Source organism: Podarcis tiliguerta (assembly GCF_965153285.1).
Source record: "Podarcis tiliguerta genome assembly, chromosome: 1".
Lineage (NCBI taxonomy): Eukaryota > Metazoa > Chordata > Lepidosauria > Squamata > Lacertidae > Podarcis > Podarcis tiliguerta.
Window position 1 is genome coordinate 105960002 of NC_139534.1, and position 24568 is coordinate 105984569.

Consider the following 24568-nt stretch of genomic DNA (forward strand, 5'->3'; position numbering starts at 1 on the left):
CTTCCTTCTTCCACACATTGCAACTACCAGGCACCTTCCACCCAATTAGGAAGCCACCATCCTTCTGTACCCTTCCTTTCATCTTTACCCCGATTCGCTTTCTGCCTTTTCTCTTTTTTGCACCCCCCCCTTCTTTGGACCCACATTCACCCCACCCCCTTCCCCTCCCCCTTCCTTTTTTTGAGATTCCCCTTTGCACACAGACCAGTCACATTTCTGCGCCTCCTTTCCTCTCCTGTTCTGCAGTCCCCTTTGCACACCCACCCACTCCATGACAATACATGTTTAAGATGAACAGACTCTGTGTGAGCCTGTCAGTGGGCTTGTTCAGTCACAGTTAAGTTCAGTTGATGGATGTTGTACATATGTGGGTGGTGGTCTGCTTGTTCATAAAATACCCACTCTAAATTACAACACTGAATCTAGAACTTAACATTGAAGTAAACACCAGGAGTGAAATGCATTGTGTGAGGGTACTATGGAACATATGAGGTTCTGCATCCTTCATCTGAGGTAGCTGAGGAATAATAATGATGATCATTACTATTATTTTATTATTTATACCCACCCATCTGGAATGGAAGCAGGAGAAATTTGACTACAGCAAGGAGGAGGAGGCACAGACACATTCCCCTTTATTTCGCCCAATGCCCCTCTTCCTCCTTCACAGCAGTGCAAATGCCCCCTTCAACACCACCAACTTCCACCTGCCTCCCCAATTCCGCACCATCTCCAGTCCCCCCCCCATTAGGTAAAGGGACCCCTGACCATTAGGTCCAGTCGTGAGCAACTCTGGGGTTGCGACACTCATCTCGCTTTATTGGCCGAGGGAGCTGGCGTACAGCTTCCGGGTCATGTGACCAGCATGACTAAGCCACTTCTGGCGAACCAGAGCAGCACACGGAAACACCGTTTACCTTCCCGCCGGAGTGGTACCTATTTATCTACTTGCACTTTGACATGCTTTCGAACTGCTAGGTGGGCAGAAGCAGGGACCGAGCAACGGGAGCTCACCCTGTCGTGGGGATTCGAACCGCCGACCTTCTGATTGGCAAGTCCTAGGCTCTGTGGTTTAACCCACACCGCCACCCACCCCATTAATAGAGTCCTAAAAGTGTCCTACCCAGCAGCGGAGCATGTGCCTGCGCTGCCCAGGGTGGGCATGTTCCTGAGGGGGGGCAGAGCACGGACAGAGGGTGCCCTCCCAAGCACAGGATAGCTGCTCAGGTGCACGGAGTGGCGTGCACACCCTGCAGCCGGGGGTGGAGCAAGCCACTCATGGGGGCGGAGCAAGCCACCAATGGCGGACATTCAGCATGCCGCCTGCCCAATACTCCCAAGCCTCCCCCAGCTGTCAAAATGAAGGGGGAAGGTGGGATGCCGCCAGCAAAACGGCGCAGCTCCCCCCCTTCCCCTGAGGGCTTGAGGTTGGCTTGAGAGTTGCGGGCGGGTGGTGCACCAAATGTCACCCCCTCAGCGATGACACCTGGGGTGGACCACCCCCACCTTCCTCCGCCTCTGCTCCTTTCCTTGGCTTTTTTCTGGCCCACGTAAGACCACTGGATAGTTAGCCTTGGTGAAGACTTGACGTTTTCATCCCCAAAAAAGTTTTTGAGTTTCTGCTGAAATGAGGCTGCATTTTAATGTTGTATTTTAATCTTGTTTTTAAAGTTGCATTTCAATCAATTGTTTTATATCTGGTGTTAGCCGCCCTGAACTGGTCTTGGCTGGGGAGGGTGGGGTATAAATAAAAATTATTATTATTATTATTATTACCTTCCACACTACCTTCAATATTCTCTTTCATTCCTCCAAATGCCACCTTTACACCCAGCCAGCTCCAACTTTCTCTTCCCCAATTCCTCCTTTCTTTTTCCTACAGTTACCAGCAGACTAAAGCTGTCACACACGAGACCCTTCTCATCCCCTTCCCCACAAATACATTCCCTTAACCCCCCCCCCTCCAACCATTCACTACAGGCAATATTCCTCTCCTTCTTCCCCTGCCTTTAGAACCTTGGGAAACAGCCAATGAAAGCCATGCAATGGGAGACGAGTGCAAGTATAGTATGTACGGTACAGAGATGTATTTGGAGCCCACATGGCCTAATGCTGTTGCAAGAGAGACCCTCTTTTACAAGACAGTTGCTTTGTTCTCTGGCTGAGAGGAACAACACGTACTGCCAATGTAGTAGTAACGTCTTTTTTTATATAAAAAAAAGATGTCTCCCTTACCATGACATCCCCCAGCCCCTCCAGGGCCGGCTAAACTAGTGGACTGTTTTGTGTTTTATTTTATGGGTCTGATTTTATGTTCTATTTGATTTTCCTTAAACAAACCTCCCTTCATTGTTTAAGATTGCTGTTTTGCCCCAAGTTATGAAAAAGCCTCGGGTTTGCCAGTGGATCTTATGACTGCTTGCTTATGACACCCATGGGCTATAACATTCCTAACAGGGGAACACTGAAGTTGGAAAGGAATCCTGTATTAAACGTTTTTGTTTTTTTAATGGATGCACAGACATCATATTAGTTTTGGACTCTGCTTGTGTGTTCCCTTGCCTTTTTTGTACATGAAAGTGTGGTAGCAGCAAACCAAAGGTGAAGCAGCAGCATTTGATTTGATTTAATCTTTCATTCTCACCCCTGCCACCTAGCCCACCATGCTAGGTCTGTGTGATAGGAGCACTGAGTTCAGAAAACACAGGCCCTGATTCTGTTAAAGCTGGAGCCAGGGCCGTCTTAAGCATATGCGGCGCTGGGGTGCAAAGATCCGCCCGGTGCCCCTAGGTGATCCATGCACTCCTATTTATTGGGGTTTGTTGATGCCGTTGGCGCACGGCAGATCCTGTCCGGAGATGTTTCCTCTGCTGCCGCTTGCATTCCCCATCGTTCTGCACTGGCACCCCACGTTGGGCGGCGCTAGGAGCATGCGCCAACAGCGGAAAAGCCAGCAAAGGAACTCACAACTCAGCGCATTCAATAGGATGCATCACGCAGCGCCCACAACATTATACGGCACTCCGGGCATGGCCGAAACAGTTGGCCACCATGCAACTGGGGCAAGAGCCAACAGCAGAGCGGAGTAGAGAGGTGGCTCAGCGCAAGTTTGGGGATGAGCATTGGAGTCTGGGGAAGAGCCGCCCATGGCACTCCGACGGGCTCTGCTCCACTTGGCTGTCGTGGCTCTTCCCCGGACTCCAACGCTCAGCCCCGAACTCTAGGCCTGGCGCCCCTGAGAGCCTGGCGCCCGGGTGCCATGCAGCCGTAGCACCAACGGTTAAGACGGCCCTGGCTGGGGCAGCCTCACAGCTTAAGGTCCTGACCCGTTAGCATGACCACACACCTGTAGACATGGGTGTAGCCGGGGGGGGAGGGGCAGCTGCCCCCCTAAATCAATAAATCTCAAGAGAAATACATAACTGAGGTTCTGCCCCCTCCCCCAAACAAAAATCCTGGCTATGCCCATGCCTGCAGAGTTAAGGTTCAGAACTGGGTATGACTGAATAAGTCCACCAGCAAGCAATTCTGGACACAGCATTATTATCTAGGTCATTATATTGTTTTTTTTAAAGCTTATGGGCTTGAGAGAAGGGCATGTATCAGATTTCCACTTAGGTAAAATTCATTGTGTAGTGAATTTTAATTGCTATGGGAGAGGATTTATGTCTCAAAAAGTGGGCCAAAAATATAGAATAAAATAAATAAATCTCAGTGCAATCATTGTGTGGGTACTCTACATGCCTGGAAGATATAAATGGGAACATTACAACACATTTAATTTAAGGCAAACAGAACCCATTGTACAAGGCAAAGCAAGCATTTAATAATGGCTTTTAAACTACATCAAATCTATTCAAAGCCCTCAGCTTCTATCATTAAGATTAAGTGAAAGCTCTTACTTTAAAATGTTCTGTTGCTCCAGGCACCAGGGATGCAGCTTTAGAAAGAGGAAGCAATCAGGCAAAAATATTTAAACAAAAAGAAAGACTGGAAAAATTTTCAGAGAAAGAGAATCATATTTGCAAAAGTTATGTTAAAAATGTTGCAAACTCCTGCATGGAAGTGTATTGGTTTTACCAAGACAAATGTGCCATTTTAAAACCTAGTTGCATCAGAGTTTACATTATTCTCAGTTGATGCAGACCAAAAAATTCTTGAGCCTGCCCACATCAAATGTATATGAAAAGGTGCAGTTACAGAAATTACATGGCATTCTTTGCCAACTTGGTCTCCTATAGATTTTTTTGGACTACAACCCTCATTGTTCCAAGGCAGGTCACCTGTGCTAGCTGAGACTGATGGGAGTTGTAGTCAAAACATCTGGAGGGCACCTTGTTGGGGAAGTCTGAAACAAGGAATTTGGCTAGCTGTTTGAACAACCCATCCACTAATGCCATTACATATTTATTAGAGTAAGACCATTTTGTTTTCCCATTGGGTTGTCCATTAAGTTTTGTATTCTAACCTGTTTTAATTGGCCTGCTTGGTGCTGCTTTGGTTTAACATTTAATTGTTGCTTGTTTTATTGTATCTCATAGGCTGTTAGCTACCTTGAGCACTCCTTTGGTAATTGAAAAGGTGGTCTGTCTGTCTGCCTGTCTGTCTCTCTTATTACTTCTCTTTCTTTGCATTGTCAGATTTCAGAGCCATTCTCAGTTCCAAGAACCAAGGTAGTCAACTATTGGCTACTCTCCCTCTCAAATCAGATTAAAGGACTGTTTATTTAGACTGTGTACACATTAGCAGCTTAAAACACAGCTGGGTTGCTATTTTTCTCAGTTCAGATTGAATTTGGCTTAGGGGAAAACGTATAAAAAACCCAGAGTTTTTCATACAAAATGACAGGATACATCACTTCTCCAACCACTGGTGGGAGAAAGCTGGATGCAGAGTAAACAGGACTGTGCACACAGCCTTATTCAAACTTCTGTACCATGGCACCTTCCCAAGGGCTCAAAGTGGGTAATTGAGAAATGTAACAGAACAGAATCAGTAAGCACAAAATATCCACTTAGGCTTCCTAATCATAATGGAAGTTGGAATGCATTATGAAGGCAGCATGTTCCCATTTCATATGCAAATAGAAGCTTGACCCCATATATATTTACAAGAGGGTCAACAGCCTCTCGTGTTATCTAGTGAAGCACAGTGCTTTAGTATCAAAAATGACAGTCTGAGTGGAAAATTTCATACAGAGTAAGAGCAACCAGTCGGTAGAGCATGAGACTCTTAATCTCAGGGTCAAGAGTTTGAGCTCCACGTTGGGCAAAAGATTCCTGTGTTTGTATGTACTTTTGTAACCCAGAAACCATTTTTAAAAGCCATTTAACATCTCTCTCTCTCTCTCTCTATATATATATATATATATATTTACACACACACACACACACACACACACACACGAGATTCCTGCAATGAAGGAAGTGGGACTTGATGACCTTAGTAGTGAATGGAGCACAAACATTTAAATGGCTCCATTTCCCTACAGCAAAACTATTATTTTCATTACAAGCCAGCAGCTGGCTTTGAAAAGCTTTTGATCTCTATTATTTACAAACAGGAAATGAGAAGCTCCAACAGATATCCACATCATTTACGACTGTATCCGGAGTCTGGGATCAGGTCAGTAGCTCAAATGGCCACCTAGAGAAATTTTAGGTTTTTAATTCAAAAACTAACAGCTGAGGCACTTCTCTTCTTACTGCACAAGGGACTTTATAATTGGTCCCCATAACAGCCCTGTGAAATAGAATAGGTACTAAGTGAAGAAGGCACCTACAAACCTCTTGCATACTGTGGCACATTCCCTCTCACTCTTTACAAAAAAAAATAAATGCTCAAATTTAAATGACAAAATATACTCTTGGCACTATCACTTGCAAATACCGTAGTGCATACATATTTCAAGGGCTCAATTTCCCCACAGTAAAGTAATCAGCTGATCCAATTTTCTTCTCAGGAACATCTCACCAGAATATGTTGTGTCCTTCCTATGTGCTCTAGTTGCAGATGTCATTCACATTTGGGAAGAATATTGAGAGCTGGGGAAAACATTGAGATAATGTCAATGTCCCTCCACTCAAAACAGATTGTACCTTGGAAGAGATGAGGTGGGTGAGAGGAGTGTTATAACTATTTGTTTCCATGCCTGGGGCAGACTTCAGCTCCCCTACCCCCAAAAGTGGCAAAAGTTATGGACAGTTGCACGTCTTAAGGCACAAAATGAAAGTTCTCACTGCTCAGATGGACTGCTCCTGTTTGGTACTGTTGTAGAGGCACCCCATTGGCTAGTGCTGTCCCATATCTGGTCTCCAATTTTCCCTCTGACAGTGTTATTTATTGGCTCAATGTGCTTTGCTGTGCTAGGCTGCAGGGGAAAGGGTCGATGAGAAGCTACAAGCCTAAGAACAAGCAGATATCTGGCTTTTCCTCTTCCAGCCTAAAAATGGGACAGATTTATTTCATACACCTGAGAGCAGGGGAAAGGAACATAACCTTATGAAAACAAATGGCAACATATGACGTGATTTCCAATGGCCATTTTGTGTCCCTCTCCAAGCTGGGTCTAGAGTAGATACTACATAGTCTCACCACACTTGGGGTGTCCAGTTTTTTATCATTCTTCTGTCCTTCTCTTAAGGCCTACAATGAGAGTATGCCCTACACAGGATGTGAAGCACAAAATGGCCTATATTAAAAGTTCTCTGATCTCTTTGATGGATATTTCACCTCCAAGACCGTAAGCAGAGACGATCAAACAAACCTCCTGCAAATGGCATTGGCTCAAGTCAGCATCTTCCTCCCCTCTCAAAGATTGCCAGCCCCTAAGCGTTTGTAGATTTCCAGGTCACACCTTGTAGATCCTGGTGAGTGGCAAGCGTACACCACCACCTGAACCACCCACTCAGAATACTTTACAGTGTGTAATTACAAATTACCGGGGCATTAAATTAAAATCCTTCGTGCAGAACGGCAGCTTTACAAATCTGATCAAGCTTAATTTCTAAGGGTTTCATCTATTTTCTATCTGCTTTGTGTTCGTTTTTTGGGGGTTGCCAAATGCAAAGTCAAGGAGGCATGGTCTGCAAGTAGATTAGAAGCTGGTCAAGGTATGTGTGTGCCTTCTTTCGCCTGAACCATGCAACACATCCTTGGACCAGGCACCAATCAGTGCAGCTGCAGGATGTCGGAGCTGGCATATTCTCTCATCCTCACAGGATACCTGCCAGAAGTCCAAAGCAGCACCTTATCCTCTGCTAATGCCAAGCAAGGTACCACTGTTTCAGACTTGGCAGTTGGATGTGAGGGCGATCTGGCTGCGACATGTCACCCCATTGATAGCCAGGGTTGATTCGGCTGATCTGGCTGGCTAGGCGGGTGTCCCGTTCCTCCCTCACCGCTACATGTGCGTCCCTCCGGAAGCTGCGCGCTCGGTGGAAGAGGACGACCATCCCAGATAGGAGTGTGCCGTTCTTCAGTCAAGGGTATACAACTTGGCAATTATTCTATGCAAAGTGGCAGTGTGTTGGCTGGGTAGGCACATCCTTAAGTTGGAGGAGAAGGGGGCAGGGACACAAAGCATCAGGGAAGAAGCCATATGCTCCGGGCCATATGTAGGCCATCCATATTTGGAGGTACAAGTCTCTTAGTCTGTTTTATTCAAAGGATGGATAGGTAACAGTCAGCCTTACCTGCAGTGTACTTTGTGCCCTGGCAGCTGGAGCACTGAGGTTGCTGGTCTTTCCTTTGGATCTCGAAACGTGGGTTTTAGGCTGGTAGCAAAGCTAGAAACCACTTACCGTACTTTTGCAAGAAGGCAGATGGTTGCTCCGAACAACTCTGATCAGCTATACTCATCTCAAAGTGAAGGTACTTCAGAAACCTAGTTTATGTCCTCACTGAAGTGCTCCGTGTGGTTTATGATAAATACTTCTGCCTTGACCCAACTGAAGTTAGCCACTCTTCAGTCCTATTGAAATCAATGGGGTCTAAGTAGCCACAACCATCTTGTCCCTCTTATTTAAATGCAGCATAAGCACCATTACTCTTAGTCAGATCAGGACCAATACATTGAGGTAAGCAAGATAGAAGTGCTAATACTTTTGTCATTTTCAGGGTCGTTGCCAGCAGCTATGGCAACTGTCTATTTATATGATCAATTAACCTGTGAACTCACCTTAGCTTGCAAGCTGCTTGCCCATTTAAGATTTAAATCAGAAACTGGAGTGAGTTGCAAGATAGTCCACATCCCAGGGCAAGGTTTGGGTCTTTTGGCTAGTCTTTATTTGATTCTGGAATATATGATCATGTAAGCAAGAGAGAGACACAGTAGCCCGAGAATGACCAACAAGCATCTACATTAGATGGTAAGACAATTTGGGCAGGGTCTGTTTTCTTTTTCTTTTTTTACTGTCTGTAGAGCATCTAGCTTTTTTAGCTGTTTGACAAGCACACAGGTGTTGACCTCAGGTATATAATATTACTCCCTTGGGTCCAGGAACGTTGAGATATGCCTGCCTTACTCACTCACTCACTCACTCACTCACGGGTTATAAACTGGACTCCTGTGAGTACAGGAAGTGTAAGTATCATCCCAGCAAGTGTGAACAGGTATAACTCTCATATGAAGAGCTCTTGCAAAAGCTAGTACTAAGGAGTGGGGTTATGATTCATTAGATCTCCAAGGCTGGCTATATAGGTGTTACTTCAGGAAGCACAAATGCAGCTATTTGTGAAGTCCTGAGGACGTTGGCCACAGAAGCTCTCTCCCAGTTGCTGCGCTGAGCAACATCCTTCATAACTTGGGCTCTTTGCTCTTTTCTGAGCCTGCTCTCCTAACGGCTCTGCCTACATAGCAGTAGCCAGTGCTTTTTTCCTGAGGGTACGCATACCCCTAAACATTTTGTGAATCTAACAGAAGAAACTATTAAGAACAAAGTTTCTTCTCTAGCACAGTGAATCGTCAAGTCCATTGCTACCCCCGATGGCGGCCTCATTTCCTGTCACGGTGTTTCCTGAGTCTGACGGAAGCAAGCGTTTAATGTGTGTAGGAGGAGTTGGACTCTAGCACTGTGATTGGTCAGTTTCATTGTTACCACCTCCGATGGCGGCTTCATGTCCTTTCCTGGTGTTTCCTGAGTTTTAGACGGAAGTGAGTGTTTAATGTGTGAAGCAGTGTGGAATATGGATGTGTGATGTTTTACAGAGGAATTGGGAAGGCACACAACCTCATGCCAATGTGGAAGTAACTGTGAGCTGTCAGCTGTGTAATATGAGGTAATGCATCTTCTTTGTACTTTTGTCCATTTACTGTATTTATTTCCCCCGATTTGAACTATAAAAGGGTGATTTTCTTGAGTCAAAATGAGAGTACCCCTAAACATTTTTTTAAGGAAAAAAAGCACTGGCAGTAGCAATGCATTATTTGCAGCCTGGCCTGAGCCAGTATGAACTTCGGGATGAGTCACTCAGCAAATAATAAAGATCATTCTCTTAGACTTCTACCCTGAACTAGGAATCCTCTTTGCATGGTGGTGGAATGCCTGACCAATGAATTATTAAAAAGGGACATACACGCCAAAGGAACATTTCACTTTAAGGAGGAATGAACTTGAACTTTTACATGGAGGCCTCCGGCCAGCTGTTAAGTGCACTGGGCAAAGCGAGGACACTGCACCGCTGTGCAAAGTGTCTTCAGAACCCAGGTGACGACAGCATGAAATCCCCTCCAGGCAGAATTAGATATTGGAAAAGATACAGGGCTGCCACCATGTCATCCAGGTCTTTCTCTCCCCTCTCCTCAGTTCTGCATGAGGAGATATTACTCTTCATGTTTCCTACCGCAACAGACAATCAATGTGAGGCAGGGCCAGGGAAACACACAAACGAAATTAACATAATGCAGGGTTTAGCCGATGTAGTGCCCTCCAGATGTTGCCAGACTACAACTCCCATCAACCCATCAGCAGAGACAATGGGAGGTGCAGTCCAACATCTGGAGGCCACCTTGGTCACCCTGACTTAATGAACCATTTTACCAGGAAGATGGGAGAAGCTTGTCTTCTTTCAATGTGTTGTTCTACTCTAAGGAGATTTCTCAGCTAGGGCTATGCCGCTTTGACAGATGTCCCTTGATTGTCACACTTTAGCTTCATTTTGGGGTGTGGGAGCACAACCAGGAAGACTTCAGATCTGCCACTTAAAAGCTCCATGCAGTGGCATTTCCATTTCATATTCGAAAAGGGAGGGATAATGCCTCTCCTCCCTCTTATAAACAAGTCTGCCAAGCTCCAGATTAAAAAAAATAAAAAGCAAAAAAGCAATAGCCAGAAACAAACCCACGCAGCAGGAGGGTCAAGGCTGAGAGCCGATTAGACCTTCAGGGCAGCATGTAGCATCACCCAGGAGATGACAGATGAGCACGTTGCCAGGCACACAAGTGCCAGAGGAGCTTGACAGCCCCAGTCTCTCTCTCCGCTGCATATAGAGCAGACTTGCTCCCTGTTAGTCTGGTGTCAGAGGAGTTTCTATGGCTGCCGTTGTACTGACAGGATGAGGGTGACCTAAAGGGAATTGTCATAAGCAAAGCAAACACCTCTCTTGTCCCACCTTTCAGTGAGCATTCAAGCAGGCAATGCAACCTGCAGACATTGTGGAAGGGTCTCAGAACACACTTGCATGCTCCAAAACCTTCCAGCATCTTGGAACCTATGACAGCATCACCCCCAAATGGCTTGTTACGTAACCTTATCTGACTTTGTGTTAAACAGGCTAATGGAACAAGGCCTCAGCCTTGGCGCTTTACCAGGCCTCGCCTCGGAATATACAAAGTAGGATTTTGATACACTGGACTTTCTCCTGCTACGGAACACTAGACTCCCAGCCTCCAAAGATGATGCCAAGTCATGGTATCAGATACCTCTAGACATGTATTGTTCGTTCGTTACAGTTTGGCGAAGCTAGGCCGTTTGCATTAACACCTGTAGTGGTAACCTGGTTACTGGTAGAATTCCACACCTCCTTTCTATTGTAAGGCTCAGTCCAGATTTCACAATCTGGGGAAAGTTAAGCTCACCACAGCACACTCTTATGTAACAGCATAAGCCTATGTATATTTGCTTGGAAGTAAGGCCAATCTAATTCAATGGAGCTTACTCCTAGCACAAGATTGTACTGTAAGGCTGCATTCCTAAATCCACTCACAAGAATGTAAACATAACTGAACCAAGAGGGGCTTAATTTCAAGCAAACCTAATTCAGATTACTCTGCTTGGCTGCAGTCCTATGCATACTTACCTGGCAAGTAGAATTAATAGTGGGATTTAGCAGTAAACAAGCATAGGATTGCGTCCTAAAAAGAACACCTCTCGCTAGCTTTGGACACACGTAAGAAAACTGTAGAGATAAGTATTCAACATTTCAACAATAAACATTTCAATCAGAATGTTGTGGTTTAGCATACTGTTAGGAGTTGGTGGGTGCTAGACACCCTAAATTCCTGGGTCTAATAGGTCTTAGAACTTAATCAATGTTTGGAGTATTACAACTGGGAAATAAGCCAGAACCTGTGTATTAGACTCATGTGTATTAGGCCAGAGCTGCACTAAACTGTGTGCTGTACAATGCTAATCCTGTGGAATCAGCATGTTTTAAGGGTCAATTCAGCCAAGCTGGCTTCTGTGTAAGGTGACAACTTTGGGCTGAGCCATTAGGAGGATACAAAGCATCAAAGGGAACACTGTGTGAGACGGCAAAATGAGTGGGGTCTTTCAAAATGAGTGCAGTGATGTGAGTTAGAAGCTTGGGGAGGAGTTATGTGACCGGGGAGCAGAATGGAGGCAGGGCACAATGACTCATGTCTGTTTGGATCCTAGGTTGCATCTATGGGAGAAGAAAGACCCTCTTGGGAGTGTAATGCTGGAGGCTCAGGTTGCCTCACCTGGCCTTGTGGGTGGGCCAGCCCTGGTTATGGCCAGTAATATGGCCACTGCTTTTTGAACCAGCTGAAGTTTCCAAGTTGTCTGCAAGGGCATCCCATGTAGAACACCCTGAAATAACCCAATCTGTAAGTTACCAAAGCATGGAGTACCATGGCCAAGTTATCCCTGTTCAAAAGGGGCTGTAGGTGGTGAACCAGCTGTAGCTGGAAATAGGCATTCCTAGCCAATGGACTTGCTCTAACTGTAATTCAACTCTTGTCCAAATCTGAGCCAATTTGTCCCTAAAGTGCCTCGCAAATTGCTACAGCAGGGTGCTGTTGCAGACAGGCTGAGAACAAGAAACCACTTATAAATTGTGTTCTTGTCACTATGACTACGGACAAGTCTACCTCTACATGAGCCTTCCTAATCTGATGCCTTCCAGATTTTGTTGGACCACACCATTGAGGCCAAGAGTGGGGTTTTGTCATCTGAGCAGCCCAGGAGCTCCATACACACTGCCCAGGCTTGTGACCCAGGGAGCTCAGTTTGGTGCTGCTGATGACTTCACCCCAGAGGCGCACTCCGTTGTCTCTCAAGACAGATGGATGCCAACAACGAAAACAATTCCCTTCATCCCTGACTATTAGCCATGCATGCTGGGGTGGGGTGGGGTGGGGCTGCAGTCCAAAACATCTCAAGGGCACTAGGTTGGGGAAGGCTGTTCTATGCTTTGCTTCTGCACTAAGTAGCTTCTATCCTGCTCAAAGCTCCGGCTTGAGACCTCAGTGCACCATGACGATTTCTGGTTCCCATCTTTGCAATTGCACTTTGGAGCAATTAAAACAAACCCCCTCCAGACTGCTTTCCATTTCAAAAATTCAACTTCTGAATATCTTCATGAATAATGCGGTTCTGATCAAGCTCCCCTAGTCTCTTTGCTCATCTTTATGCCAGTTTCACAGGCCGGGTCCCCCACCCTCTCTTCCCTAGCGATAGGAATGAGACACCACGACAGTTCTTTCTCCATATCACGCTCAGGCTAAGAAAAAAGGAGCTCACAGAACTTCTCCTGCTCATCCCCTGCAGGCCACAATATAGCAAAGCTACTCTCAAATGCGATTGCATAACAAGCAGCAGAAAGGCTTGTTGAGGTGAACAATATTTTACATAAATGATAAGGGCTACAACTGGACCATTTTCCTCTTGCCATCCAGCTAAAGGGGAAACCAGTGGGGCAGCAATAATGACCTCAAAGGATCTGAGCCATGCAAGAACATTGCCATTAAAAAAACCCAGGCCATGTTCAGACTTTCCTTTGCACTGAACAGAGTGTGAACCTAAATGTCTCCTAATGCCCCGGCAGCTAGGGACTACTTTACAAAATGAAAGTCAAAAGGGCAGCACTGCATGACTCAGCCAAGGGAATCAAATGAAGAACTATGGGTTTCATTCCAGGCATCAGTAGGACGGACCTACATGAAACCATTTGTTCGGTACCCAAACACTTTGCATATTTCAACCATTTCATTACTTACCTTTGTTCTATTTGATTTAAAGACCCTGTTCATCAACTATGTAAGAAGAAAATGCAGTCAGCAGAGCAGGCTTTAATTTTCCTGATGCTGTAACATCTCTGACCAAAGTGTGCCTTAGGTATCTTATAATCTTATCCCATTGATTTCAATGGAAAAATCAAAGGTTCCTTAATATGCTTAGCTTTAATAAGAAACCTTTAGAGTAGCCAAGGCATAGGCAAACTCAGCCCTCCAGATGTTTTGGGACTACAACTCCCATGATCTCTAGCTAACAGGACCAGTGTTCAGGGATGATGGGGACTGTAGTCCCAAAACATCTGGAAGGCCGAGTCTGCCTATGCCTGGGGTAGCCTGTGGTTTTTCTAAGAGGAGGAAAAGACCTAACTTTGTTGGCCCAGGAAGGCCTTAACAGCCAAATTCCTGTAGCAGAAAGGAACAAAAATGGGATGGACGCTCCTTGCCGTTTAGTATCTGAAGACCATTCTTGTCTTTCTTCCGTGTACTGCTGTGAATTCCTGTCTGGTAAGGAAAAACAGAAATGGATAAACTTTTTTGCCAGTGGCTAACCTCTGATGAGAGACAGCGGGAGCACAACCCTGTTGACCCTCCTTGATCTCTTCACAGCTTTTGATAGCTTCAGCCCTGACATCCTTCTGCACCAGCTCTGCGAGTTGAGAATGGAAGGCTCAGCAGTTCCCTTCCTACTGCATATGGGGCTCTGGGAAGTGGCATTGAGATGGTTCTGATCAACCCCTTGTGCAAAGGGATCCCATAGTGTTCCAGCCTATCCCCGCTTTTGAATGACTATATGAAACTACTGGGTGAGCTTATTCCAGGATGCAAGATTTAAGTTCAGCCAGTATGCCGATGACATGCAGCTGTATGTCTCTATTTTAGTAAAGGCCAATAATGCTGTAAAAATGATGGTTGCCTGCTACCATGGAGTCCCTTTTATCAGCTACTGCTGGTTTGCCAGCTGCAGCCACTCTTAGAGTCTGGCATAATCATGCATCCATTTCCTTAATAAATTACATACAGCTGTCCTTGAGGATGGTTGAGAAGTTTCAATGAGTACAGAACACAGCTTAACCAGAATTGTGACTGGCCACCCAAACCTGGTTCACCCAAATACACCGATTTAGAAAGTTTAATTGGCAGCCTGTTCACTTCCAGGATTAATTCAAGGGGCTAGTTCTTACCTTTAAAGTTCTAAATGGCTTTGAACTCAAGTACTGTACATGAAGGAGCATCTACTCCCATATCAACCTGCCTGGTATTAAATATCATCTGCCAAAGTCCATCTCCATATACGTCCTCCAAGAGGTGCAAAAACAAAAGCTCTCGCAGTAGTAGCACCCCCAAATAAGTTTACCTGGCTTCAATGTTGCTGTCATTTAACTCCAAGAAAACACTTTTTTTTAAATTAGTTAGGCATACTGACATATTTTATAAATTTAATCAAGCAAGTGTTTTGTCTCCTCTTTTTGTTTTTCCCCTCTGGATCTGCTCTATGCTGTTCACTGTCCTGAAATCCAATATGAAGGGATGCATAAAAAGGTCTTAAAACAAACAAATAAACTAGCTAGCTAGCTCCAAGTCAGATGCTATTGCCTGCCTTCTATTGGCTTGCACTAGACATTTCTGCACCTTCAGCTTACTCCAACTCATCATTGTAGCATAATGAACATCTTTATATTATTCCTTTCCATCTCACCTGAATTCCTCCACCAACTCAACAAGAAGTAGAGGGAAATGAGAGGAAAAGCATTCAGCACCTTGCTAAATTGACACTATTGGCATCCTTGTGGAAAATGTCAAACAAGAGAGCTGATTACTTCCAACTTCCTGTGGTATTTGGACATGCTCATTCAGAATTTGGATGAATCTTGATTTATTTCACACAAACCATTAGATTCTAAAAGCCAATTCAAGCTTTAGAAGATGGCTATTTAACAAACCAGCTGGTTAAGGTAACACTAGCTGCACCGTTTCTGAATTGCTAGCCTACCCCATTCCATAATTAGCATATATTCAGTGACACTGAAAAGCAAATTTTCTAGGCAATCATGCCAGTGGTTTTACCATTAACAAAAAGGGCAAGTGTGTGGGGGTAGAACAAAGAAGAGCCATCACTGAGTTTGCCAATATACAATGTATTTTTTAAAATGATCCTATCACTTTCCCTCTGGAGTGAGTAATTAAATAATCTATAATGAAGTTTCTCACTATAAGCCTATATTGCAATAGCCCTCTTTATTGCTCTGACATATGGAATATTACTCTGCCAACTATTCCAAGCTCTCAGCTTGGTTCCTCAGCTGGATGCACAACGGTCAGATTACCTCATTATATCAGTGTTATTCTTGTTTTGAACTTGCTGTTCTACAGCAAGGGTCTCAATTTGCACGCACCTGCATTTTATGATACGGGCAGCACCCTTTTGATTTTGAGAATCCATTTGATGCAGTAATAAGGGCAATAAGCAACAGAAAAAGAGTTCAACAAACAGACTACTGTCTTCCCAAATGGATCAAGACCTGTGTTTTAACAGCAACTAAGTGCCAACAATGGGATCATGAGAAACTCCACTGTAGACCAAAAAGGCTACTGTTGACCTTCGGTATCAAACTTTGGCCAGTGAACACCAGTAAGAAGTGGCAGGAATCAAAGAGACTCCACCAAAACATGGCAAACCATTGCTGCCACAGGATCTGTATGTACAAACATATTTCCCCACTCCTCAACTCTTCGTCCTATATGTGTACATTTTTTAATCCAAGGAGTGGAGAGTTAAATTCCTGCTGGTGGAACTCAGGAAAAGCAAGCATGGCCATGAACTGTGGCTATACCATGACCAGCATTAGTGTTTTCTGCACTAATCTAGTCCATATCGCTTCAGGCTGATCCTGACGGCTGAAGTAGGAAAAATAATAACAATCAGCAATCAACAAGACACTGGAAAGAAAGGCTATTTATTACAAAAGTATGATGGAAATTCCATCCCATTTACAGTCAATCCCTTTACAAAAGCCAGTGCCAGTCCAAAGGCAAGTTATCCTTCCATTTAGTACCATTACACGGCAGTGCACTGAAGCAGGTTCAGTCTGAAATGCGTAGATGGTGATAATGTACAAAAGACACATACAACACACAAACACACACTTCAACATCAGCAGCATTAATAAGACAAATTCATAATGCAGGAATCTGCCCAGGAGCAGTAGATAACTACATCAGACACTACAGACACACAGATGCCGAGGGCAGAGACCAAATCACTCCTTCAAAGCAATCGCATTAAGAGATGAACTACAGATTCAGGAGCACTATGTGGCACGGTCCTCACTTCAGGGCAGAGGTGACGGGTGGCGCAAATGCTCTTCCACTCCAGGAACTTCCTGCCTGCAAAAAGCTCCCATGTCACAGAGAAGGGTTCTAGCCAGGCCTACCTGATATGCTAGCTGTATATGTGAAAGGTTGCTTGTTTTTAAGTAAAGAAACTTTTAAATATGTGATTGAGCCTCCATTTTCAGTTTGAAGTGATACGATTCAAGATGGGCTGGCCAATGTTTCTGAATGAGTAGTTCAGTTCTACTTACCTACCACTTAGGACTCTATGTAAATAACATTTGCGCAGTTTCTGAGAAATGTTATCTGCCGCACTCTGGACATGGGGTTCTTGACCATAATACACAGAACGAGAAACCAATACAGAACACGGTACTTGCCGAGGAATGAGCTATCATAGCGTCATTCCACAAGAAGAACATCAGAAATTTTTTATTGCTGATTTTTATTCCTTCCTTCCTAGAAGGAATACTGTAGAATAATACTTGTTAGTCCTACATTAATATGGAAGAAAAAAAACTGCCCAAGACACAAGTTTTATTTAGGCACATATTCCATCACAACAGAATTCTCTGGGTGCCAGTAAGACTACTGGAGGAGGGGGAAGGGGAGGCAGTTCTGATTACTAGATCTGGAGTCTAGGCCATGTAGATGCAGCCATTGGTAGAGAAGTCAATGATCCTATAAATGCAAACTTGATCCTGTAAATGTTATTACCCTTCAAACATAATGAATGATATCTGCAGAGCCACTGAGGTCTGCCTTCTACAGGGATATTTTGCACTCAAGAAAACACATAATCTGATCCATACCCTGTTTTGAGTCAAATACCGGTACTTTGGGAGTTTTTAAAGAAGAAAAAATGGGGGTCGTTCATTAGAACTGTGATGGAATAGGTGAGTTGCTAAGCTACGAAAGCCCTTTTATAATCCATGAACTGATTTGTGAAAAGACACTAATGGGTTAGAGACACCGACACCTATCAACACCATTTATCACATGGAAGGCCACTTGTCCACAGTGGAGTCATAACGGCTGCCCAGCTAAGGCACATTCACTGAAAACAACTCCAGACCACAGATCTTGCCCACAGAACCTACTTATTTGCTTACTTATATTGGTGCTACTCTTCCAACGCCTGAAAGCTCTATGTCATAGAGTGACATAGAGCTAGATAGTATTGGAAGACCAGTACCATAGAGTGACAGCTAATAGGAATGGCAAGCCTGACACTTGTTGACTTTTTTAAAGATTCTGATTCTATGTGTTTAGTATCCATGATCCCCTTCTACTGTGGTAAAGCAGTCCTGTCAGAAAAACTTCAAAAGAATTAGCTGTTCAGGACAGCAGCATCTTTCAGCTAGGGACAGCACTCATAGTGTAGGGATACAGGTGTATGTTGGGATGTGAGATTTCTCAGAATGCAAGGGAAGGCGACAATAAACAGTCACCCACTGGAGTACTGCGGAATCCAAGGATGAAATGTATAGATAGCCTTGCTGAATAATTGAATTAAGTAGCAGAAATATTACCTTGATCAATATCTCTTGATCTCAGGGGGTGGGAAAAGAAATGGGTTTCCCTTCTCCGAAAAGCAACAGCGGTTGCCAATATTTAACTGCTGTAGAAAAGTACAACAACATGGAATTCACTAATAAAGGCAAAATTGAATAGTTCAGTGACTACATGATGGGACCTAACCTCAGGGAAATCTAGTCAAGAGTAACACTCAAGTGCTTCGTGAAATACAAGACGGCCAAGTCCGCTTAGTAACAGCTGGCTATCATTGCTTTTCTATGATTATCAACTGTATTGTTACTGCTTATATTCTATTGTACTTACAATCTACTGTTTCTCCCAGCAACAAAGATGCAGAATAATGGGAAGTTTTCATGACTTCCCTTCTTTTCTATATATAATATCTGAGGAGTCAGGTCAGCCACACGAGCGTATTTCCTGCACACAGGAAACGGTAATAATATCAAAACCAGTAACTCATTTCAGCAATTTCCACCAGTTGTCAACAAGTGAGTTAAAATCAAAGGCTGGAACCCATCATCATCTCTGCTAACTAAAAGGCTGGTCACGACAATCTTAAACTAGTTAAGCCAGACCAGCTAAATCAGTCTTGTGTTTCCCTTCTTAATGGACCTGGCAGCCTGACAGCAGCCAACATGCCTCATCCAGCCTCTCCTGGGAATGTTGGCATATCGTCTCCATGCCAACAGAGATAGCCCTTTGATGATGGCACAGAGGGATAGGAAGTGGCAGGCTTCAAGCTTTAACACAGACACTAAAATGAATTACTGGGTGGCCTCAATTTCTGTGTCATGTACAAAAGAAAGCTTCAGGGGACCAATTTAACAGAAGCCAAGGCCGAATTTGCTCCAGAGAACAAGAGATGGAATTAAAAGAACGTTTTGCAGGGGAACGCCTTGCTCAACCTTTTTGTCAAACTTTTCTGACATCGCTGCAGAAGTGGATTCCCACTAAGCAACTGAAGAGCTCTATTCTGCTTATCAAGCTATATCCCTCCCTTTTTTGATAGCATATGACACAGAGGTTAATTCCTCCTAAAAAAAAAAACCCACATGCATTTATACAAAAAAAAAAAATCAACATTCCTGTACCATAGCAGTTAGAAGCATGTTCTGCACACTCTACATTCATTAAAGAGATACAAGCTTCCCCACAGGAAGAAGTGTTAGTAGGCAACTGAATTAGTAGAATGAGTGACATCACAGCTCTCAGCACAAGCTTTAACATTATGTCTTCAACTTCTAGCACGCATGCACGCACATGCACACACACACACACACACTCACTCAAAGGCACCATTCCTCACTGTCAGAGGAATTTAGGGCAGGAAACCTAAATAATAATAATAAAAACATCTTTCTCTACTTTGGAGCTTCTTAAACAAAAGGATAATCCGATGAATGGAATGCTGCAGCTTCATTTCTGCACGAGATCTTCCAGGTAACTGTTAAAGGCTATTCTGAATGGGTGTCTGTGCTCAGACAGCAAAGGCTTTATGCAAAAACAACTCATTGCCTTTTGTGTGACGGGCAGACAGAGCACTGGATCGCAGAAAGCTTTATGCTTTATGTCCAAGTCCCTGAACTTAGAAAAGCAGTCACAAGACTCTCCCAGGAGCACGTACCATATGTACACAAATACTTTTAAGTTCATGTAAAAAGAAGTTATTGGAGATTAACTATCCTGGTCTCAGAAGACTGTTTCCTCTGTTACACGCACTTGATCTTTCCTGAGCTCTGTTAAATCCCTTATGAGCAGAGACAGGCAGACATGAGAGATACCCTTGCAAAACACACACGTCCTCCAACTCACACAAAATGACACCACTGTGGAGCCCATGGCTGTGGGACAGTTAACATATTGCTTGGATGGTTCAAACTTTTAAGTAGCAGCAGGTTCAAGTAAATGGGGCTCTAGGACCCACAGAGAGGTTCTCCTTCATAGTTGCCGCCTCCTCTTCTCAGACCTCAAAGTTGACAGTCCACTGCTTCAGCGCAGAAATGCTGTTGGGGAAACAATCCTTCACAGCTCTTGTGCAGTGGGTTTCACCACTTGTCTTCTTGTTTATTCCCTTTCCCCCCCAGGCTGTATCTAGAACTCCCATGTTTCCAGCCACCTAAGCCCTGCCATTGGGCTGTTGAGATCAGAAGCCAGAGGTCCTATCATTCCATAGGAGAGAGGGTGGAAGAGGTAGAAGCTGTGGAAAAGATCTAAACATGAATCAAATTCCTAGAGACCCAACGTCACAACAGTAGAGCACATAATTGGGTGCAGTAGGTATAAGGTGTAGAGCTACTTGATATACCACTGAGGAACCCTGAAATATTCAATTGTTTTGGCAGTGGCAAACTTGCAAGGCAGATCAAAGTTCTTTCACACATATTAGAGGGTTGAACCAAATGGAGGACATAAGATGCACTGTCCACTAAACTCTGCAGTTAAAGGGGACAGGAAATTGTGAAAGAAAAGCTTGCGTCATCTTTGCCCTGGGACGTTGCAATGAGAGATGCACCTGAGCCATTATGAAGCTGCTAACTAAGATCGCTGCTGCCTAAGCACTTCGGGAAGAGGCAGTTTCTGAAGAGGGCAATGGGTGATTGTTAGCATTAGTCAATATCAAGAACCGTTAAGGTGACAGCAAAATGGGCCACACAAGGAAACAGTCTTGTAGGAGTTTCCCTACATGGTTTCCTGCTTACTTGTCAGCATTTTTCAGGGTTTGGTAATGATGCAAGGCCTTTCCCCTCAAAAATAACCTTCAGATGTGTGTTAACTATTCAGGAACCAATTCTCACCTGTAGATACTAAGCAGAATCAGCACCATTATTCCATAATTGTAAACCTTCCTAGATTGGATGCTGGCTGACAGAGCACCAGCACAAAATTTCAGAAATACATCCCATGTAATCCCTAAGGGAGAAAGAGAAAAAGGAAGATTGGCCAGGTACACTGAAACTAGAAAGCACAGTGGTACCTTGGTTTTAGAACGTAATCCGTTCCAGAAGACCATTCGAGTTCTGAAACATTCGAAAACCAAAAACTCAATAGTCGATAGCTAGGCCCCAGGATCTTGCACTCAGTGGAAGCTGCATGGCATGTTTGACTTCTAAGGCGTATTTGAAAACTGAAGCATTTACTTCCAGGTTTACAGCATTCAAAAACCGAAATGTTCGTCAACGGAGGCGTTCAAAAACCAAGGTACCACTGTATCAGTAATCACATCAATATGTATAGTCACAGCCCAGGATCAACCCATCAACCCCTCTCCCCAAGATAAATCAATTCTATTTCAATCAGATGGAGTTTTCCAGTGGCAGAAAGCTAATATTCTTTCTTTTACCAGGCAAAGCGAAGCATGTAAGTTAGTGCCTACTAAAATAAGCCTAAGATCAAAAATCACTCATCTTGAATTTCTCATGGCTATATTGATTCTAATATCCGTAACTTAATTTTCCTTTCTTTCAGAAAAGAATCATCAAGCTAATATAGAAACATTGATGATTATGCTAGACAGTGGCCAGCAGGCGTGTATTTCTGGATGGAGTTACTTTTCCCCCACTTGCTGATACCCTTAACATAAGAAGCAAAACAAAGAATGCTATAAAATACAGATGATTTCTATAGCACTTGTGGCAGTAGAATGTAATCTTTACCACACAGATTGTCATAAAAATCCTCTGGGTAGGTCATTCTTATGTCCATATCAAAAGGTACGGAACTGACAAGAATTGGGGAATAAGCTGCCCAAGGCTACCCCATAAGAATTGACTTTTGAACCCAAGTCTCCCAGATCAAAGGGTAGACCAAACTGGTCTTGCTGCTGATCAAGATACAGTGGTGCCCCGCAAGACGAATGCCTCGCAAGACGGAAAACCCGCTAGACGAAAGTTTTCCGTTTTGGAGGTGCTTCGCAAAACGAATTTGCTATGGGCTTGCTTCGCAAGACGAAAATGTCTTGCGAGTTCCTGCGATTTTTTTCCGCTCCCCACCCCCTTTTTCTAAGGCACTAAGCTGCTAATAGCCTTTTAGCAGCTAATCCGCTAATCCCTTAAGCCTTTAATAGCCGCTAATAGCCGCTAAACCGCTAATAGCGCTAATCCGCTAATAGGGTTGCTTCGCAAGACGAAAAAACCGCTAAACGAAGAGACTCGCGGAACGGATTCTTTTCGTCTTGCGAGGCACCACTGTACAGTGCACTGAAGAAACTTTCAAAACATCAACCTTAAACCAACTATGTGACAATGATCTTTTACATTCGTGTCCTTTCAAAAGTCTTAATTAACATTTCGATTCTGTTGAAACTTGATGAAACTTACCTGTCAACATAGAGGAGAAAAGCATGGCAGGAAAGTAATGATGAAAATAGAGCACTCTGCCCATCATGAAGAAGGGAAAGTAATGGAGGACCCATCCTAGCATAATCCTTCCTCCGCTATGTAGCAAGACTCGAGAAAGCTCTGGAACAGAACACATTTCTTGAATTCTTTTTATCCTAACCTGTATAAACATGTGTTCACAAGGCTTCCAGCAGAAATCCAGTTTTATGAAGTTTATAAAATGGTTTGGTTTCTACCCAAAAAAGTTGTTCCAGTTGCACAAGGACTTCTGATTGTGCAACGGAACTTCCCCTCCTTCTCCCTGTGTCCTCCCACCTCCCAAAATCTGCTCCAGAGGGTTGCAGGGGGGACCCAGAACAGGGCGGGCAAGGTGGGCAGCGGGGAGGAGTTCAGTTGGAAATCCTTGCATGAATGGGATAACTTGGTTGGATACAATTCTGTGTGTTTTTATTTCAACAGTTTAGAGTCTAGGAGAAAATATTACTACTGCTGCATGCCCAGTGCAATGTGTCCCCGACAAGCCAACCCGGCTACACTGTAAATTACCAGATCTAATTCCAGCATGTATGTTAGCAATTGCTGTAGCTCCAAACCAGCAGAGATTAAGAAAACTAGGTAAGAGAGCTGTTTCCTCATCTGATATCACAATTCCATGCAGAACAAAGAAGGTATTATGGACATTCACCTCACCAAGAAGCTCCAGAGTTTAAAGAGAGCATTCTGATTAAGACCCTCAGAATGTGGCTTTCCATAACTTTTGTTGTTAATGAAACATTAACAATATCACTGTGTGCAACAGAGAAGCCAATAAATGAAATAAGCAGCAGCTAACAACTCTCAAAGACCCAGTAGATAACTATCCTTCAGATATCAGGAAGACAGTAAAACCCAAAAAGAATAGTCCCAATCAGGAATTTCCAAGAATATGAAGTCTAAGAAGGAATTGCTCTCTCAGGCTATTTCCCTTGTCATGGGAACCCTAGAGCAGTAGCAGTAGCTTTTCCACTTCAAGTTTCTTGGATTTTCTTTGCTTGGTCAACACTAATCATCTCCCTGCTCCACATGCACAAATAAAAAAACTTTTATTGAAGGGAATGTGGTCTAATTGCCTCCTGCAATTAGAAAGGACCAGAACGTCTCTTTAAAAACTAGGCCAAAATCCAGCAAATCAACCTTTGTGAGCTGTTACCAGAGGCAGATTTAGGGGTGCATGGTGGTTCATCTGCACTGGGCGCCAAGCTGAGAGGGCACCACAAGGAGCATCGCAACAAGGACTAAAATGGAAAGTAAGAGGTAGGGGAGCTGCCGCTGAAATCTGAAAGCCCAAAGTCTTCCACTCCTGTTGCACTCCACCCATTGCTATCACGATTCCTTTGACACTGCACTCGGTGTCCTCTTATGGACAGTGGAAGTAGATCTGCAGCAGGAAGCCATAATGTTTATAAAACAGAAGAGAAGGTTATAGACCCAGAAGGTAGGAAATGTACTTTACCTCTGTGCTCAGCTTTTAGCCGAACTCCCCTCTTCATGGCCACAGAAACGAATATTGCCATTGTGATATACAATCCCAGAGTAATTAGGTTCAGCCACCAGATCACCTGTGAGGGAAAGCCTTGCAAGTAGACAAAGATGCACAAAAGGCGCCATAAAACTACAGGGAGGGGAATGAGAGGACCGATCTGGAGGGAAGGGAGGGAAGCCAAATTCCCTCATCCCACCTATGGAAACAAAAACTATATTCTCCTTACCGGATTTCCCAGCAAATAAACCCTGTAGTCTGTTTCATTGACTCCAGAAAAACGAAGGCCCTGTGGAGAAATCGATGGCCACCATCAGCATGTGATCCACACAGGTTTTTTCAGTCTACATTTTACCTTAAGCCTGA

At 44.1% G+C, this 24568-nt stretch overlaps 1 protein-coding gene and 2 long non-coding RNA genes across 10 annotated transcripts in view; 2 read left to right on the forward strand and 1 right to left on the reverse strand.

The window, feature by feature from the left end:
* Positions 1-3801: 3801 nt before the first annotated feature.
* POMT2 (protein O-mannosyltransferase 2) overlaps positions 3802-24568 on the reverse strand; it is a 44871-nt gene continuing 24104 nt past the window's right edge. For 4 of the 8 annotated variants that reach the window (XM_083447987.1, XM_083447992.1, XM_083447993.1 and 1 more), the window contains exons 17-22: positions 24432-24491; positions 24176-24281; positions 22663-22803; positions 21142-21256; positions 18650-18763; positions 15976-16372 (exon numbers count right to left, since the gene is read on the reverse strand). In XM_083447987.1, coding sequence (XP_083304113.1) covers positions 16303-16372; positions 18650-18763; positions 21142-21256; positions 22663-22803; positions 24176-24281; positions 24432-24491 — 606 coding nt within the window. In that variant the 3' untranslated portion in view covers positions 15976-16302. Of the gene's footprint in view, positions 3941-5973; positions 6045-13774; positions 13979-15975; positions 16373-16412; positions 20544-21141; positions 21257-22662; positions 22804-24175; positions 24282-24431; positions 24492-24568 lie in introns of those variants that run through there. The other 4 variants (XM_083447989.1, XM_083447988.1, XM_083447991.1 and 1 more) reach the window with 4 other exon arrangements.
* LOC310681505 lies at positions 3965-11483 on the forward strand. The gene is made up of 3 exons (XR_014513359.1): positions 3965-4961; positions 5963-6113; positions 6644-11483. It is a non-coding gene; the product is annotated as an uncharacterized lncRNA (long non-coding RNA).
* LOC310681468 lies at positions 19647-22738 on the forward strand. Its single transcript, XR_014513331.1, has 3 exons — positions 19647-19786; positions 20431-20623; positions 22619-22738. It is a non-coding gene; the product is annotated as an uncharacterized lncRNA (long non-coding RNA).